At 39.0% G+C, this 20693-nt stretch overlaps 1 protein-coding gene across 10 annotated transcripts in view; it reads right to left on the bottom strand.

Annotated features, from left to right (window-relative positions):
• ehbp1l1a (EH domain binding protein 1-like 1a) overlaps window positions 1–20693 on the bottom strand; it is a 64157-nt gene that overhangs the window by 9606 nt on the left and 33858 nt on the right. For 7 of the 10 annotated variants that reach the window (XM_065275487.2, XM_073812003.1, XM_065275488.2 and 4 more), the window contains 8 exons: window positions 18024–20551; window positions 17880–17928; window positions 15846–16043; window positions 13620–14129; window positions 8120–10702; window positions 7061–7298; window positions 6808–6962; window positions 6634–6682 (listed from right to left, as the gene is read on the bottom strand). In XM_065275487.2, the coding sequence (XP_065131559.1) occupies window positions 6634–6682; window positions 6808–6962; window positions 7061–7298; window positions 8120–10702; window positions 13620–14129; window positions 15846–16043; window positions 17880–17928; window positions 18024–20551 (6310 nt within the window). The remainder of the gene's footprint in view (window positions 1–6633; window positions 6683–6807; window positions 6963–7060; window positions 7299–8119; window positions 10703–13619; window positions 14130–15845; window positions 16044–17879; window positions 17929–18023; window positions 20552–20693) is intronic. The other 3 variants (XM_073812000.1, XM_073812010.1, XM_073812009.1) reach the window with 3 other exon arrangements.

Here is a 20693-nt window from a genome sequence, read left to right as displayed (position 1 = left end):
TGATAAATTTAGAGAAAGTTAAGTCTTATATAGGGACAAGGGAATAATATGAAAAGTTGGGTGAGGACACATTAATAACCTTATCCAGTTTGACTCACGGACAATAATTAGGTGATATACAGTAAGACTCATAACAAAAATCATCTGAACCACCTCACTTACAGTTTTTTTTTTTTATTGTTTACACACAATTTTGAAAACCAGGTTCTTTTTTTCAAAATATCATCACAGTTATCCAAACACCACACTCAATTTGCATAATTCCTAGATTGAACAGATTGCAAAATGACACGTTTCAGTCAAAACACACACTTCAGTCAAAACATATACACATATTTGTGAAAATGCTATTAGTTTTCATTTAACCAACACAGACCTCAATGATCAGACACTATTGCAGCCAGTTTCACACTGCTGTGATAAATAATAAACACATTTGTAAAAAAAAAATTGTGTGGCATGTGCTAGATTTTTGTCAAGACATTGTTATGTAAGGGATAATTTAGATTTTAAAAAATTGTGACAAACCCACTACAATCTTCATGATTAGTTTGATATAAGGGGAGAATGTACACAAATAGGACTACTATAAACTTACCAAGCACTGCACAACACTGATGTTGCAGACTGAATATTTCAAGTATTTATTTCCATACTTATAGTATTTCTTACCATAATCAGTTAAAGTAATCATCCAACAATGAAATCATTGAAACAAATAACATAGACATATAAAAAACCTGAAGAAAACTACTTTAAAAGTAGTTTACATTTTTTCTCAATTGCTCAAACACTACACCGTATTGTCTGAACCAAATGCTCAGTTGCTTGAACCCACTGATTGAATCAGTCACTCTTTTGGCAACACCATAAGCACTTTTCACCTGTTAAGACACAACTTGCCAACACATTTTCATTGTGATGCACCCGTGCTGCATAATGGTGAGCACAGGTGACAAAAGTCAAACACAATTAAAGCACAAGTGTCACCACCTGAACACAACAACTCAAAATTGATCACACTTGTGGCTAATGATATGAGGGAACATATACAGTAAACCAGTTCAGAGAGCACTGGTTTGTGAGGCTCTACAATGGATAGAAATCTGAGAGGAAGAGTTTGTGTGAGAGGAGGTTGAGGTGGTCAGCGAAGACAAAGATCAGTAATATCTGATGAAATCAGAGCTACTGTGATTGACCATATTCTGCATAAGATTTCTGTTTTGTCTTTTTTTACAAGTGCTAAATGCAGTTTCTCCAGCTTCATGTCCTGAGCATTGTGTTTTCTATTTTTCTAGGTAGTGTTTAGTGACTGTTCCGTAGTGTTTTTAATTTTCGATTGACTCAGAGCACGATTTGACAACATAGTTCAGTTTTGAGCCCAGATTGAACTGTTTTGAGGTAAAAGTTTGGTTTTGCAAAAAGAGTCTGAGGTTTTGTGAATGTAGCTTGAAAATTTGGTAGTATACTGTAACTATCCATCATCTCTCCGTCTGGCTGCATCAGGCCATAAGATTTCATCCACATCACAGGCTATGTCTTCATTGGCAAGGCACTGTTAAAAGAATCACCTTGTGACGAATCCACCCCTGCACAGAAGCTGATTCGATATGATCACAGGCCTCCTCCATGGCCTGATTGAGGGGCACACGGTCATAGGGCCACAAGTCATATACCTCCCACTGTCATGCTGAAAAAAACCTCTTTTATTGGATTCAGGAAGGGGGAGTATGGGGGAAGGTATAAGACTTCAAATTCAGGGTGCTTATGGAACCAATTATGGACCAGAGCAGCCCGATGGAATGAGACATTGTTCAAAATGACAATGTACCGGATCTGGTCGACTTGGTTTAATGCTATGACAATCTTGTGCAATCTATCAAGAAATGCAAGTACTAGATTGCATTATAGGATCCCATATTTGCATGGTGGTGGAGGACCCCATTTTGTGTGATAGCAGTGCAAAGGGTGATGTTACCCCCTCGCTGCCCTGGCACATTGGTGATTGCCATGTGTCCAATTACATTTCTTTCTCTTCTTCTTATTCTTCTTCTTCTAGTCTTTCCGTATTTATTAAAGTTTTTCTCGATTGCTAAGACACATTTCTTGAATCCTGCTCTCATTTTCTCTAAACTGTGAACACAAAACCCAATTTTCAAGCTACATTCACAAAACCTCAGACTCTTCTTGCAAAACCAAACTTTCACCTCAAAACAGTTCAAGCTGTGCTCAAAACTGAACTATGTTGTCAAATCATGCCCTGGGTCAACACTACGGAACAGTCACTAAACACTATGTAGAAAAATAGAAAACACAATGCTCAGGACATGAAAGTGATAGTTCATCCAAAAATGAAAATTGTGTCATCATTTGCTCATCCCTTATTTTGTTACAAACCCACATACATTTCTTTGTTCTGATTATCACAAAGGAAAATATATTGAGAAATGTTTATAACCAAACCATTTGTGGACCCAATTCACTTCCACAGTAGGAAAAAGTACACTATGTAAGTAAATGGGGTCCATGAATGGTTTGCTTACAAACATTTCTCAAAATATCTTCCTTTGTGTTAATCAGAACAAAGACATTTATACAGGTTTGTAACAACATGAAAGTGAGTAAATGATCACAGAATTTTCATTTTTGGGTGAACTATCCCTTGAAGCTTGAGAAATAAATGTTTATTGTTTACTGTAGGCTAAATGCATGTTGCAAAACAAAAACAAACTGTGCATTTAACACTTGTACAAAAAGACAAAACAGAAATCTTATGCAGAACATGGTCAATTACAGTAGCTCTGATTTCATCAGATATTACTGTTCTTTGTCTTCGCTGACCACCTCGATCTCCTCTCACACAAACTCTTCCACACAGATATCTATCCATTGTAGGGCCTCATAAACCAGTGCTCTCTGAACTGGTTTACTGTATATGTTCCCTCATATCATTAGCCACAAGTGTGATACATTTTGAGTTGTTGTGTTCAAGTAGTGACACTTGTGCTTTAATTGTGTTCACCATTTTGCAGCACGGGTGCATCACAATGAAAATGTGTTGGCAAGTTGTGTCTAAACAGGTGAAAAGTGCTTATGGTTACTGATTCAATCAGTGGGTTCAGGCAACTGAGCATTTGGTTCAGCCAATAGGGTTTAGTGTTTTAGCAATTAAGAAAAACTGTAAAGTTGCCTTTTATAGCACACCTGAGTGCTGCGTTTTCAAATTAGCATATATTTGCTTCCACACATGGTGGATGTGGCTATCCAATTCCTTCATTAGTGTGGTAATTGGCAATCCAGGGCTTTGTAATGACAAGGAAGTAACCTCACAATCCTTATCTGTGTATAAGGTGTGAAAATGTGTGTAGAGTTTTGCAAATAACTGTGTGTAATGTTTTGCAAAAAGGGTGAAGCAAACATTGTGTGTAATGTTGTGCAAATCTGTGAAGGTGTTTTGCTCATTGGAGTAGAATTTTGCAAATTGTGTGGAAATTTACATTTTAGTGTGTAAACAACCGTAAAAAACTGTAAAAGGCCAGAATCTATGAGCTGGTCCCAAAGATTCCAAACCTCTGGACAAGGGTAATTGATTGATCCTGTGCTTGAGAAAGAAGGTCTCTCCAAATGGGAAGCTCTCAAGGACCTCTAATCAGTGAGTACATTTACATGCACAGAATAAGCCGATAACTATCAAAAATCTCCTTCTTATAGAAAACTGTTTTCATGCGTTTACATGCAAATCAATATACCGGCTATGCAGACAACTGCGTTTACATGGGACTTGGAGAATTATCAGTTTTCTCGCAGGCAGTGACGTCACCGCCTATAGTACATAGTAGTCGATCAAAAAGCCAACGGCATATCTGTCTTAAAGGGATAGTTCGGCCAAAAACGATATTAAACCCATGATTTACTCACCCCCAAGCTGTCCGAGTTGCATATGTCCATCGTTTTTCAGACAAACACATTTTCGGATATTTTAGAAAATATTTTATATCTTTCAGTTGATTAAATGTAATGTTACGGGGTCCAGCAATAGTCCACGACCTTCAAGTCCAAAAAAAGTGCGTCCATCCTTCACAAATTAAATCCAAACGGCTCCAGGATGATAAACAAAGGTCTTCTGTGGGTAATCCGTGCGGTGTTGTTGTAGAAATATCCATATTTAAAATGTTATTAACGTTATAAACTACCTTCCGGTAGCGCCGCCATCTTAGACTCAGGAGAGAGTATTAGCGTAGTGTACGCACTTTTCTTAGTGACGTATGACAAATTCGGAGGGCGGGGGCACAGAGCAGCAGCAGAGAAACTCTGTACGCTGCGTAAGCTCTCATCCTGAATGCGCATCACTCTAAGATGGCGGCGCTACCGGAAGGTAGTTTATAACGTTAATAACATTTTAAATATGGATATTTCTACAACAACACCGCACGGATTACCCACAAAAGACCTTTGTTTATCATCCTGGAGCCGTTTGGATTTAATTTGTGAAGGATGGACGCACTTTTTTTGGACTTGAAGGTCGTGGACTATTGCTGGACCCCGTAACATTACATTTAATCAACTGAAAGATACAAAATATTTTCTAAAATATCCGAAAATGTGTTTGTCTGAAAAACGATGGACATATGCAACTCGGACAGCTTGGGGGTGAGTAAATCATGGGTTTAATATCGTTTTTGGCCGAACTATCCCTTTAAGCTGTACAGTTGTATCTCTTCTCAGGTCTTCAGAACCTGTAAATGTAACATGAGCTTCTATTTTCACAGTTTCTCTGCCAACTGCTTTAGTCCAGCGGAGACTTTTATGTGTTACTTTGTGCTTACTTCCGCGTGTGACTTTCATCTTTCATACGCTGGGACATGCGCACATGGACAAAAACGTGAGAAAGCGGGTTAAGGTGTTTACATGCCACGCGAAATCGGCGTAATGAGCAAAAAACTACCTGTGCCGATCGGTTTTTGCTTACGCCGTTTAGGGCTTTCCCTGATAAAGGAAAACCGTTTTACCTGTTTACATGACCCCACACGTTATCAGTTTATTGAGCATAATCGGCGTAAGACTGTGCATGTAAACGCACTCACTGTAGAGGAGAGGAGCTTGGTCTCTGTCTAGAGAAAGATCTACTGCACTTGCAGGAAGTGTTTCAATGCAAGAAATTTCAAAGCCATCATTTCTAGGCAGTTTATGTGCCAAGAGAGATGGGCCCTCCCACAGACCACGAGCTGGATAGCCTTCGGAAACCACACCCCAGCCCTTGAGAAAGCATGAAAATAGTGAAAATCCTGCAATGTCCAGAGGGTGGGACCCAAAATAAGGAACCAGAGTCTTTTTTGCAAGTAGGGTACAAAGCCATTGGCAGATAACCCTTATAACCTTGAACTGATGGTTTCAGAGATGAAACCCACTGTTCTTGAGCCAGAACTGAAATCGTCTCATGTGCAGTAGACTCAATGTGATAACATTGGCTGCCGCTGCCATGTGACCCACCAGCCTATGAATCTGGAAGACTGATAATTTCTGACATACATTGTAAAAAATCTTTGTAATTTTAACAGAAAAAAATCAAAGATGCTATGGTAAAATGATGGTTTTCTGGCAACCACAGCTGCCTATTTTCAACCGTAAAAACTAAGATTTTTTACAGTGTAGCCTTGCGCTGTGACAGTGGCAATTATCACCTTGACATGTGCAGGAGACAGCTGTGGATGCATCGTAGCCAAATCCCACACAACCCAGAAAAAAATGGTTCTGAGCTGGTGAAATCACACTCTTCTTGAGGTTCAGTCCCAACCCCAGACACCACAAATAGGCCGGCATACCATCTCGATGACATGCAACCATTGCTGCCATAACCAGCCACTCAGCAATATAGTATGCGGATGCCCTTAAGGGCGCACTCACATAATCCAAACCAAATCGCGCCCTGGCCGGCTTGCACTTGGGCTCAGGCTTGGAATTGAGCGCAATTGCGCCAGAGCACGATTCAAAAGGAGAGACGTCAATTGTGCGACCACTCACCTTCATCTGCCTCTGTAAAAACCTTTTGATGCATGCAGCAGGGTTACATGAATGTCCGAGCTGCACACATGACATTTCAACTAAACAATATGATGGCATGTGAGAGGGCTGTCTGTCATAGCGCACCAAACGACTCAGAATAAAAACACATATAACATTACGATGGGTTCTAGTGTTAAGAGAAGGCTTTACTTCTTGCTTTTTTGAAAACAATCGCATTCTAATGACGAAAGCGGGCCCGGACTCGGATCGATAAATATACAGTGTGAGTGCGTGCTTCTGGCTGAGTAGGGAGGGGGGACAATCGCGCTGGGGCATGATTTGGTTTGGTTAATATGAGTGCGCCCTAAGTTACAAAGGAGCCATAGCTACATTATGAAGGCCCAAGGTGAGAGAACCAGGTCGAAAGCAAGTATTCCATATTAGCATGCTTTGAAGCGGCAGGGTGATGTATGAAAGTATGAATAGCTGTTTTTCAGCATATTGGTTAGTCATAGTGTAAAAGCAAAGTGGCTACAACTAGAAAACGGTTAACATCAGCACCACCTATAACCCAGCAACTAAAACAAGAAATGAAAATATCAGTATTTCATTTGAAACAGGGAAAATCACCTTTTTGTTGTTGTGTTTAATGTCATATGGATCCAGCATTTCATAATTCCTGATGGCAGAAAAAAATATGAAACAAAATGGTGAATAAGATTGAGAAATTTCCTACATATACTAACTTTTGTAAAACCTAAGACAACAAGGGTCATGTTTTTGTCCCAAATAATAAAGCCTTACACTTTATTAGGGTGGAAGTGATGCAAGATGGCACAGAAGGCAAGGCCGTTTCGCCACGAGGTGCTGAAATTTGTGATCTTCACACCCTTGTAGCCTTGTGTGACGTTTTGGCACCATTCCAACAGAGACTGACTTGAGTACACCAAGCTTGCCATCTGGAATTAAACACACAAACAAATTAAATATAATATAACTTAATTCACTGTTACTGTGGTATTTTAAATGTAAAATTGACAGCAGCAGCTCCAACAACCTCTGTTTCATTGGGTGCAGTGTTATCTGTGGAAATTCCTTGAAGGTCCATGGCATCTGCTGCAGCTCTCCTTTTATTACGAACGGGGACTATAGGTTCATCACTGCCCTTTACTGAAACTTCACTTTGATAGGCTGATGAGGGAATTGAACTGTCTTCTGGGAAAGAGGCGCTTAAACGTTTCTTTATGCGAGGCATTGGCACAGGAAGATTAGGTGTATTGTCTGATGTTTCTTGCCTAGAATGAAATAACAATAGAAAAAAAATAAGAATGACTACACAAGTATTGCAATACAGTATTAAATGAATGTGGATATAGACGGTTTCAGCAGTAACAACATAGACAAATGGCCTTCGAGGAACACTCGTAACGTTCGGTAAACTACGCAAATAATCAATAACAACAAGAGTAGTTTATTTCTTATAACAAGCAAAATAAACAAGAAGTAGATTACCTTATTTCAAATCATAGCTAAAGCGTATCAAAAACTACAATTAGCTAAATTTACTGTAATATATAACACATAAAATGTGTACTATATAATGTATGCACTCTTAACTACGGTTCAGCTGCCAAACCTCCCATCAAATAGCGGTAATCCATGATCGCTGTCTCCCTTCGTCTTTAGGAAACTAAAACATTTGTCATTTTCGACGATGTATTTGTTCAAGAGTTCAGTTTTGCAACAAGTCAGACTATTAAACAAACAGAGACCGGAAGTCAAGTTCCACTTAGAGGCATAATCGTGTCACCGCACTTGCATCTGTTAAAATCGTCAATAGCATTTATAATGTGGGCTATATGAAATTTAATTTTGTTTACTTAGCCAATTAGACAATAAAATTAAACAATTTAATTATTTCAATTTTAATTTTACAATGGTACAAAGAACACAGATAAATAGTTGAGTGTAAAACACTTAACAACAACAAAAATATCACCAGATATTTGCGTTCTTGCAACAAAAACAAAAACTTTCACAAAGAGACAGAGCACCTACAGTAATCAAAAGAAACACTTTTACAGCAAATGGCACAATTCTAAACCACTAGACTCACCTAGAAACATTTAAGCCAACACCTGTGTCATCTACAGGGGTCATGCCCAAATTGTCCTCACAAACATGTTCATCAAGTGCAGCACCAATGTCTTTTTCACAGACTGCTGTCAGGTCAGTAGCAATCTGCTCAACATTTACCATATCAGAGTCCTTTACACCTTTTATGTTTAGTTTCATTTCACGGGCAGTTGAGGTGTTTACATTCTCCATGATTCCTATCCCTACTTCGTTTATCAGTTGTGGAGGGAGTTGTGTGTCTTCTGTGGAATCCTCTTTGGCAATTTCAACAGAATATTGTCCATTTTCTGAAAAGGGAGGCTGTCCCTCCTCTAAGCCTGCACAACATAAAACTTCAGAGAAGCTTAGATGGGTCTCACCAGAAAAGCTGGCACTGAAGTGCATTTTAGAGTGGGTAACTATATCAGGTCTGATTGTATCAGCTGAAACTCTCTCACCAATACTAACATCAACTGATTGTACAAAAGGTGGTGGACAGGCAGAAGGATCAGGAAGGTCATATGTTAATGAACCACTCAGACGCTTCTTCACACCCGGCAGTACAATTGGTAAATCTGAGCCCTGATGCTCTTCTTTTTCAGAAAGATCATTTGGAAATGAACCACTAAATTTTTTATTTTCATGTGGCAGTACAACCGGTAAATCTGAGACCCGATGCTCTTCTTTTTCAGTAAGTTCATCTGGAAATGAACCACTCAAATTCTTCTTCTCATGTGGTATTGCAACAAGTAAATCCGAGCCCTGATGCTCTTCTTTTTCAGGAAGGTAATCCGGAAATGAACCACTTAGACACTTCTTCACACGCGGCAGTACAACAGGTAAATCTGATACCCAATGCTCTTTAATTTCCAGAAGTTCGTCTGGAAATGAACCACACAAATTTTTCTTCTCACGTGGCTTTGCAACTGGTAAATCTGAGCCTTGATGATCTTCTTTTTCAGGAAGATCATCGGGAAATGAACCACTTTGACGCTTCTTTACACGTGGCAGTACAACCGGTAAATCTAAACCCTGATACTCTTCTTTTTCAGGCAGATCATCTGGAAATGAACCACTCAGACGCTTCTTTACACGTGGCAGTACAACCGGTAAATCTAAGCCCTGATACTCTTCTTTTTCAGGAAGGTCATCTGGAAATGAACCACTCAGACCCTTCTTCACACGTGGCAGTACAACCGGTAAATCTGAGCCCTGATACTCTTCTTTTTCAGGAGGTTCTTCTGGAAATGAACCACTCAGACGTTTCTTCACACGTGGGAGTACAACCGGTAAATCTGAGCCCTGATACTCTTCTTTTTCAGGAGGTTCTTCTGGAAATGAACCACTCAGACCCTTCTTCACACGTGGCAGTACAACCGGTAAATCTGAGCCCTGATACTCTTCTTTTTCAGGAGGTTCTTCTGGAAATGAACCACTCAGACGCTTTTTTACACGTGGCAGTACAACTGGTAAATCTGTGCCCTGATGCTCTTCTTTTTCAGGAAGTTCTGGAAATGAACCACTCAAACGTTTCTTCTCACGTGAACTTGCAACCGGTAAATCTGAGCCTTGTTGCTCTTCTTTTTGGGGACCAACACTACTTTTATCCCCACAAGATAAGGGGGTTGGAATATCATCTTGAAAAGTACCAATAAGACGTTTTTTCAGACGGGGCATTGGGACCAGCATACTTGAATCTTGATGCTCTTCATTTTGGGTAACAATATTATCGGAATCCCCCAGAGAGAAGGCGGAGGAGATTGGAAGATCATCTGGAAATGAACAACTGAGATGCTTCTTCACACGTGGCATTGCAAACGGTAAATCTGAGCCCTTTACTTCAGACTCTCCTGCACTGTCTTTAATGGATTGAACTTTACTCTTCTGCCTTTTAGGGGCATATATTTGTGTGACTGTTAGTGCCTGCCCATCAGACCAATTATCAGGTTGTAATGTGTAAAATGTAGAAGACCCAAGATTAACATTTTCTTGAGTTGTGGAGTTCTCTTTTTGGGATCCTGATGGACACGCAACATTTTTGTCCACCTTTGTTTCTTTTTCAGCAGCCTCTACTGTAGAGACATCATCATTTAAAGTGTCAGTCTGACGGTTTTTGGCCCGTGTTAACGGTACAGGTATTGGATGAGACTCTAACACTTTCTCTAAAGATGGACCCTCATCTAATGTAGCTGAAGAACTTTTGATGATGGAGAGTTTTTCTGTTTCTGCCACTTTTTCTGAGTCTGTAACATCTTCACCATGATGCTGTACATTATGTGATATACTCTGGGAATCGTATGTTTGTTTTATGACACAGATCCTGTCACACTGAGTATCTGGTTCAGAGGATTTCACAGCTGAATTGGAACCTAGTGTCAATAATGATGAATTCTCTTCTTTCTTGGTTCTTCTTGGTGGCATTAGTTCTTTTGACGCTGAATCAACAGTCTGCTCTTCATTGGTTTTTATGTTACTTATTGTTTGTGAGGATGGTAAGGATATAGACAGTGTCTCTTCATCAGTTAATTCGGCCTTTGTCAGTTGGAAGAAATGAGAGACTTCTTGTTCATTAAAGTGTTGTGGCCTTAGGGACAAGAATAAAATATCACTACATTTGTTTGCTGTGAATGATGGAATAAAGTCTTGAATACACAAAGGCTGCTATATGATGCAAACGAGCCCAAACCAAACTAAATGCATCAGCTCCATTTCAGCAAGCAACCATACCACAGCAAGAAGTACAGCCCCAAAAATTGCACACACAACATGTAAACAGACAAAATAAAAGTCACAAAATTAGGTATTGGTCAGGAATCCAAATCCAACTTGCCAGTTAGTGATAGTCATTACAAAAGAACACATTGCCATTTTTATTAACATACCAGAGCTACAGTATATATATCATTTCAAAACTGCTGTACATGCTTAAAAATTAATATAGAAAACACTGAGACACCAGACACTGAAAAGGTAATATCTGTAAGAGAGCACTAAGGTTACCAAATTTACAGAAAAAGGTACTTAAATTTATAATTCTCTATGATCAGCCTTTGCAATGCCTCACACAGGATGGAATAAGTCCTTTTACATGATTAAGAGACTGTTTAAACAGAAGTGTCCACCATGGTCAGCCACCAAAACACTGACAGCTAACCACTGGGCATTGCTGTAAAAAATGTTGTACCAGCACAATTTGACAAACTAACTACAGCAGGAACATGAGCTGTTGTCTCTGAAAGACTAATAATTTTACCCGACCTATGGTAAAAACAGTGAAGAGTATAAGATATTTGAGTTACAGTAATAGGGTGAGGACCTTAGTTTTGCAAATGCAGGTGTCTTCAACCCTGCTCCTGGTGAGTTACCGACTTGCAGATTTCAGTTCCAACCCATTATCAAGCAACCCTGAACACCTTGACTAGCTGCTTCAGCTGTGTTTGACACTGATCTTTATAAATGACTGGATTGCGCATGACATCAAAATTGAAGCCATGTTGGTATACCCAAATGTTCTATTAAATCAATGGACGTTATCAGATTTTAATGATAAAACATCACTTTACTCATCTCTATTTTTATATCTGAAGTCTCCCTGTACATTAATGCAATGCAAACGTCCTAATGATGTACATAGTTATTTACTGAATGTTGTACACTTTGCTTTTTAAACAGTAAATTACTATACATTCATCTTCATTGCATCAGATCAGCGGACAGACCACAGCATATTTATTATTAATGACAAACGTGCTCATTCTGAAATCTAAATAAATAATCATGCTTTGTACAGTATGTGCATGCAATAATTTTGTAATTATGTTATCTTTACAAGTTACCTAAACTTATTCAGAGAAAAAACGCTGACCGCTTAAAGGTAGGGTAACACATTTTAAAAAAATGCTAACGGTAGCCGCCTAGAATTGAAATCCCGATCCCACCCTCAAGTCAAATCGCTCTCCAAAGTCACGCCTCTTTCCAAACACATGAACACGCATAGATCAGACGGTCACGTCTCATGTCTCATTCACCAGTGAGAAAACTTTGCAGTACAAAGTGAATAACACTTCCAAAATAACCAACATAAACAACTGGTTTACATCAGAATTAGTTTAAGCACAGGTTCGGTTGTGTAGACGTAGTAACTATATCGTTATGCTAATCCGTAAACGAACACAAATTTCATAAGCAACACAACGTTTCATCAAAGTATAATATCTGAATCCATCTCAATACAAACATATTGCGTACCTACCTTACCAAAATAAACCGTGCAATGACCCTTTCAGACCCTTTGACTCCTGCAGCTGTGTGCATCTCGTGGTAAAGCAGTAAAGTTACTGATGCTAATTTGGATTTTTGCTCTTGCTGATCCAGGCAGTTTTTGCTGTTGTTGTTATAAAAGATGCATTTTGTTTTGTTGCTCCTGTGTAGGTCGTCAATTCAGCAGAAAAGTTTGCCTTTCTCGCTGTTTACAGACAGAGCGCACGTGAATGCGCCGATGACGTATGGTATCTGCGTGGACTCGCTGCGCGGTGGGAATTCAAATTACGCTTACGTATGAGGGACATAAAAGGAAACATCCGTTCGGACCGAAATCTATGATTTGTTGAACATTTTTTGGTCCTACGCCTTTCACAGATGACATAAATTTTTACAAATACATTTAAACAACTTAACACAGTGATTGCTATCAGGATGTGAGGAGACTTTTAACCAGCATAACTAAAAATGTTTCAGGATCAAATCTGTTACCCTACCTTTAATGTCAAAAAAACTTTTTTTAAACCTGTGTCATTAACAGAATGCAGCAGACACACTCACCATAATGTTTTCTATAAATCCCTTATCCTGCCCAATTAAAACATAAACATTGCAAATAACACCAGAATTAACAAGAAATTTACGTACACATATCCTATAAATTGATCTTGTGTGACTGATCACTGTAAACCGGGTGAATTTAGAGCATGATTCTGAATGTAAGTCATTTATGCCCTCTGCTGGTTGGGCTTACCAAGATGGCTGCTTGAACTCAGTGCTGGCTTCACCTCACGCTGTTACGTTAAGCGTCTATGCGCAATCCAGTCATTTATATAGATCAGTGGTGTTTGATTGGGGTTGGAGCTATAATCTGAAGGATGGTAACTCATCAGAAGCAGGGTTGGAGACCTCCATTCTAATGAATGCAAAAAATGTTTATGTACTTGTATTCCCAATGTGCATTGTTGCAAAGTGCACGTATCTCAATAAGGCATGTTTGGGGTGGGACTACCTGTACTGTATGTCTGAGGGGATTGGGGGAGTTAGTTATTCAGTTTGGTGCCACTTGTGAAGAATTAGACCCAAGGACATAAACATTTTATAAGCTCACTAAATAAATGTGCGAAATGTGAGCTAATAAAAATGAGGAACACTAAGCAAAAAACAACCAACAATTAATTTGCAGAAGCCGTGCTGTCATTCGCGAAACTCCGACCTGGGGTCGAATGCAACAAACTCACCCCTTTTCTGGCAATAATGTGGCCGAAAATTCTGCTTCTGCTTGATCTTGTACTCTCTTTAACTTTACAACGTCCTCCATCACATTCTCATCAACACTATTAGTTTTCTTAAAATCCTGCTCTTGAGCAACACCCGTCCCCTCTTGCACTAATGAGTCAACACGCATGTTGTCCTCTTGTTCCTCTTTGGTCATCTCATTAAGATCAGCCTCTGTCAAAGGGGGCCATTTCCTCATTAGACAAAAATCCTCTTCTTCTAAAGAACAGCTTTCATTCTCTGTTGATGAGAGTGATGATTCCGAACGACCACTAACCAAACGCCACATGTAGGGTTCAGCAAAATCTAACCCTTCAGGCTCTGCTGCCTGCCCGAGTGCCTCCAATCCACTGGCCTGTTGAATGCTTCTGTCCTCATGATCCATAGAAAAAGAAAGGGTGTTGGCAGTATCTAATGTGTCCAAGACTGATTCGGTACTAGAGGGCTGCCATATTGCTGCAACGGTCTCATAACTAAGAGAGAGTAACACTTGAATTAAAACGTAAAAATGTTTCCCAAACTAAAAAAAAAAATCGGTATATGATGTTTTCCAAAAATGACTATTAATGTAATATTCCTGGAAATGCATGACAATTATTATTACATCAGAAAAGATGGGAATTGATGCAATGAATTAGATTTCTCAAGAAAACATTTAAATAGATTGTAACAAAAAAAATGAACCAAAAAAACTTCTATGAGCAGGGCAGCCTACTAAAAACACCTGCCATACTGGTCGCTTGGGATTTTAATGCTAATTTAAAGACACACTATGCAGTTATTTTACCTTAATATAACAGCTTCAAAGTCATTTCGATGGTAAACGAAGTCATAGTATGGCGAATCATCCCCCTGTTGAAGCTCGGGAAGGACGCCGCTACCAAAACCAGCAATGCAAGCTTGAGAGAACCGCCCCTGACAAATCTCGCGAGAATCACGACTTGCTTTACGGCAACGACGTCACACACGTTAGGCTTGTTCGACTTCGTGCAGCGCTGCAAGAACCGGCAGTCGGATGACGTAAAAGTACCGCGAGAATGATCCGAGACGGCACTTTGACGTCATCCGGCTGTTGGTTCCTGCAGCGCTGCACGAAGTCAAACAAGCCTGTAACAACAAGCCTGTAACAACAACTGCACGCGCGCATTTGAGACGTGATGCTCGATGAGGGAAACAGCTAAGAAAATCCGTTCGGAAGAGAGTAGAAAGCGAAAAAGAGAATCTGACCGAGTTAGGAACCGGACAAGAGTCCCACGCGGTCAGGTTTTTACTCGTTGGTGTGAGCTAATAGACAGCCCTGGATGCAAAAGGGATGCTGATCTGGCGATCTTGTTGATGGACAAGTAAGTAAATCTTTTATTTGTAAATTTGTTTGCGGTCTATGTTGTATGTGGTTGCGCTTGCTTGTAGTGTGTATTTTTTTACTAAGCTGTTCATTCATCCAGTGTTGATAATTAGACCAGTAAAATAACTTCAACAAGGGTCTAGCTAGCTTACGATCATAAGAGCATTTAGCAGACTTGCTAACAAACACTCGTTTCTCTTACATGTTTTTTTTGGCCATCTAAACTCAAGTGTTGTGTTGTGATGTGTACGTAGTCATTTGTCTAATTTCGATTGCTTATGGCCAACGAATAACGGCCAATGTTATGAAATAATGCAACGTATACAATTAACTTTGTCAATACATTTTGTAATGTTTACATTACAATTAAAAAACAAATGAAATTATACAGTAGACATAACGTTAGACTATAGACTGTTTACTTGTGATTAAGCTGCAATCTTGTAAAAACGTAATAAGCCAGCAAACGCGGTAGGCTACTTTTATTATTATATGCCTACTCTACACTTGGCATAAACTTCATATTATCCTATTACCATCATCTGTAGTTTAGTAGACATGCAGTAGCCTAATATTTGTATGAAACTGTGAAACATTCCCTGGTCATTATCTTCGAAGTCCATCTCACGCCCAACACTATCCTAACAGGTACGTACAGAGTGGGCGTGCGAAATTACGACAGTTGCAAGTTTTCCCCAGTGACTCTAGGGGTCGCTGTTTGACAAAAACATCAAACTGCATGGAATGCCTTTAATTTGGTCTTTTCAGTGGGGTAAAAATTTAACTTCAAATTGAGATCTGTGTCAACAGGCTAATGTTTATATCTGTTTTGTTTTTTGCTTACCCTTTGTGAAAGACATCAACTATAGTCTTTACAAGACCAGAAGATCCTTCATTTTCTGTAGAAGTATCATCTGCTTCCAAGACTTCCCATCCTAATACTATATCAGTATCCCCTTGCTCTGTGGTATCGTGGGATTTACTAGAAGATTGCTCTCCAAAATGTTGCTCTTCCAGAAAATACTCCGGTTCGCTACTGATACTAATAAAGAATGGGTCACTTTTCAAAAAGAAGGCAAACAGACTCTTTTATGTTGTTCATGTGCATTATGCATGTTTATAAAAAGAGCACCAAAAAATTTCAGGCACAACACAGGACGAGATGATATAACAAACTGTTAGTCACAGAGTCACATATTTATTAGGTAATGCAAATCATGCTGTGGTGAATTTTATTCATGCTGTGGACAATTTTGAATGACACAATGGGGCATAACTGGCATACATGTCTTTGCATAAACCTTCCAAATGCTGAAGATCTCAAGTAAATATATTAAGAGTTCAGATGCAAAACCCTCCAACTGGGTCTGACATGTTATGTAAATGAGCATTTCAATATTATGCTCTTATGTTTAGGTTATGCAATTTCTCTTTAACGGCAATGAAAAGGTCCATAGAATTATTTCACTTTAGTCATTTCCTTTAAATTCAAATTTTTCAGTCATACTTCACTGTCCTTTCAAAACAAAGGTAGAAGAATCAAAACAGTGGTGTCAATTCACTGAAAGCTGGTAGACTCTGGTGAATTCAAACAATCTTACTAACTCAATCAGACATATACATATATTTTAATTTATTCCCAAACCTGACCCTATCATGCATGCTGCTGCAGCAACCAAGCTCAAATATCACAACAAAGCACAACGCTTTAAACTATTGATGAGAACATCATGGAAGCAATTTGACAAAGTGATATGCATGACAATTTCGTCAAAAGGTTATCCTGTTTCCTGAGAGAAAAAGCAGAAGACAAACGCATGAGCCATAAAATATGGTGAGTGTGTGTCAGAAGAGTCAAATTAAAGATAAATCACACACTGCTTTGTTCTTAACACAGCAAAACAACGTAACATTATAAAATGCCAAGTTTAACCTTAACTTTACTGTAAATATAGTTGTTTCTTATTAATATGTGTTGTGTTATTACGTTTATGTAATAATGAATAGCATTTTTTAGATATATTTTGTAAAACTGCATTTCTTTAAGGAACAGTATGCAGGATTGTAGCCAAAACTGGTATTGCAATCACAAAACTTGTGGCTAAAACTGGTACTGCAATCACACAACTGGTGGCCAATACACAAAATGACAACATAAACATCAGTTGAGGGCTGCAACTGCACTTTTTAAATTACAATATCCTGGCCAGACCACTGTTGTGAGTGATATAAGTATTTGAAATGAAAATGAGTTCTTAATGTCTAGTGACATTTCAGGGCCATTTTATGATTAATTGATATAAATTTCTTACATACTGTTCCTTTAGAGTATCCGTCGTAGAGTTTAGTGGTACTTCTAGGGTAAGTTTAACACTGCTAAAGAGACCTCCAATCCTTTGTGTGAGACGTTACTTAATTCGCATTGCATAATTTTTCCTAAATTATAAGTTGGTCTAAAGTCCTGTAATAAATTATTGTTTTGCATTGACGTGAACAGGCAGCCAAGGTATGGCAGTCGCCACCCCCTGCCATACCCGATTGACACCCCTGGCTCAAACATTTGGTCAATATCCTAGTATATTTGGTCAACCTTATTTAACCGGGCAAAAAAAGTCTTGCAGCTTGCTGAAAAATCGTTTGCATTTGATGAACATATAATACTTGCATAGAGCATTCAGTCAACATATCTAATTTTTTGTTGTTTAGCGGTTTTTGCATGTGAGCTCTTTATATATAATACATTCAAGTAATACAATAAAACATACGAAGAATTCATTGATGAAGTCAAAAATACTATGTCATGACAACTGATGCACATGCAAAACGAAACAAGTTCACTTCTAACAGTTTTCACAGAAGAACATGCTTTGTAACTCACCCTTTAGGCAAGGCCACCTCATAAATACATTCTATTTTTATGGCCTTGTCTATAAAGGAACAAATACAAAGAAATTCTATGTACATTTACTGAGAATACAGTAAATATTGCTCAAACTTTCCAGCCACAATCTTAGCCTCTTACCAGTTTCTTTAATTTCAGGCAATTGATTTCTTTCTGATTCTACGTGTTGGGTAAATATGGATTCAGATTCAGTATGTTGGTGGGGTGGACTTAATACAGAACTTGTAGAAGTATCTGTCAAACCAAGAAGTTTTGCGTCAGCTGGACCACATGGCACATCCATTACTTTGTTGTTGAAATGTATTTCATTGGTTACAGGCTGGGCAACTTCTGGAGAAGGTTGCACAATAGATGTCATTGTGCACTTTTCTTTTATGGGCCTTTCTAAGCAAGGAAACCCATAGATTTGTGCCTTATCAGGGCAGGTAGGAGCAAGCAAGATCATAGTTTTGGAATCTTCTTCATAAATCTTTGTATGACCAACAGACAAAACAAGTCTCTCCTTAAAGGGTTTGATCCACATCGATCTCTGAGTTGACCACATGTTAAGCTGAGATTCCTCTATAGGTACAAAATTTACTGAAGGAATGCCTAAGTTGAAAGAAAACTTTGGGCATGAATGTAAAAGGTTGACTATGTCTGGCTGTTTATTGAGATAGAAACCTTCCACTTTAATGTGGGGTAAAGAGGGAAAACCAGGTATACAAGCTTCTCTTGGGCAGGTTGACACTAGTGAAAACATGTGCAAAATACACATGTAAATTTGCTCAGATGATGAATCCACAGAAAATTGTACAAGTAGTTCTGATTTAGGTTTCAGTGGCTTCTCCATTAGGGACTTTTCATTAGTAAGCCACAATTCTGCGTTCACTTTATGTTCACTTGATGAAAATCCAATGATTTTTGACATCTTCGGAACACACTGATGAATTTCAGTCATACTGGGAGGCAGCTTAACTTTGTGCTTATATGCATATGGGAATCCCGGTATGCTTGCTTGTAGTGGACAGGTTGGGGTCAATGCAAACATTATTTTTGATAAGTCATTGATCCAATCCAGTCTTTCAACAATAGCAACATGCTTGCTTCTAAGAGGTATACTGTACAATGTTTTCTTGTCAATTGACCAGTCTAAATGCTTTAGTCCCCCTTTAGAAGAAAATCCAATAATATTAGACTTCTCGGGGCAAGTTGGAAGGATGTGTAGCATTATTGGTTTGGGCACAGATGGAAAACCTGGGATACAGACGACTGATGGACATGTTGGAGATAATGCAAACATTCTAGAAATGGTTTGTTGTGGTAGTGTGTCCATGTCCACAACAACAGGAAGTTTCATTGGGATTGACCACATGGTTACTGCATTCATAGGCCAGTTGGATGTTTTAGGTGTCTGGATGCTCTGACAGCCAGCTATATAAGAAACTGTTGGGCAAGAGAAGTAAATGTTTTGCATGCTTGGCCTAATGTGTGATTTAGGATGAGGTCTAGATGGAAATCCTGGAATACATGACGCTTGTGGGCATGTTGGTGCCATTGCTATCTCTGAGTGATCGCCAACTTTTCCAGTGCCAGTGTCAAAAATTCCAATTGGTTTCTCCATCAATAAATTGCAGGATATTATTGACTTTTCAGTAATCCACTCTACACTTGGAAGGTCCCTTAAAGATGGATATCCTGGGATACTAGAAAGCAGTGGACAAGATGGAAAAAGCTCCAACATACTTGGCTCTATTTGAGCTATAGGGATAGAATCCAACATCTGTGCAGCTCTTTGAGATTGTATGGTTAAATTATCATGAGGTGCCTCCTTTGCACACTTGGCATCAATATTCTGTTTCAACTCAGCAATTGTTGAATCTTTTGGATTAGTAGATAAGAGATTTTCCTGACTTGACTCTTCCCATGACTGAATAGTTGTTACTTTGCTCATTGGTGCAGATGGAAAACCAGGAATACATGTTGAATGTGGACAGCATGAGACCATGGCCACCATCCTTGGAGTGGCAGAATACTCAACTGGACATTCAATATTTAAAATTGGCTTAGGTTTTGAGTGTTTTTCCAAAAATGACGTTTTTATGCTAAGCCACTCCTCATGATCCTTTTTCTCTGGAATTTGGGACCGGGAAGGTGTGCCAATAACAATTGATGTCTCTGGGCAAGATGGACACAATGCACTCATGAAATGTCTTCCCAAAACAGCTGTTCTCTTAGCAGATGGAAAGCCAGGAATTCTTGTTTTATTTGGACATGTGTAGGTGAGAGATACCTCAGAGAGGGACTGAAATTGTGTTAACAAAATGTTTTTTGTAGATTTATGTGTCTTGTCCCAAATTATAAATAAATCAGTGGGCCAGTTGATTTTGTCTGTTTCATGTTGGCTACAAAGGGCTGTAGATGGACATCCAATAACCTTGGAGAACAATGGACATGATGGAAGAAGATCTACCATGTTTGGTACACAATTTTGCTGCACTCCTGTATGACCATCGGTAGTCTGTCCTTTCTTCAATTCATAAGCCAACTGATCTGGTCTTTCTGTTGATGTCCATATTATACCCTTATCCACCACACTGTTTTTAGCCAGACTATCTATGTAAGTCTCACTGCATGTGGAAGAAGGTAGGATCTGATCACTTTCAGATCTGAGGAAAAACATCAGATGGCAAATGTGAGGTTTTATGACAAAACAAGATGGCACACTGTCTGCATGCATCATTCCATCTCATTCCATCATGCACTAGTAAGCACATCAATATTTATTGTGTCTCCAACACTGCACACATG

The sequence above is a fragment of the Paramisgurnus dabryanus genome, chromosome 2, assembly GCF_030506205.2.
Source record: "Paramisgurnus dabryanus chromosome 2, PD_genome_1.1, whole genome shotgun sequence".
NCBI lineage: Eukaryota > Metazoa > Chordata > Actinopteri > Cypriniformes > Cobitidae > Paramisgurnus > Paramisgurnus dabryanus.
This window is presented reverse-complemented; position numbering and strand designations above follow the sequence as displayed.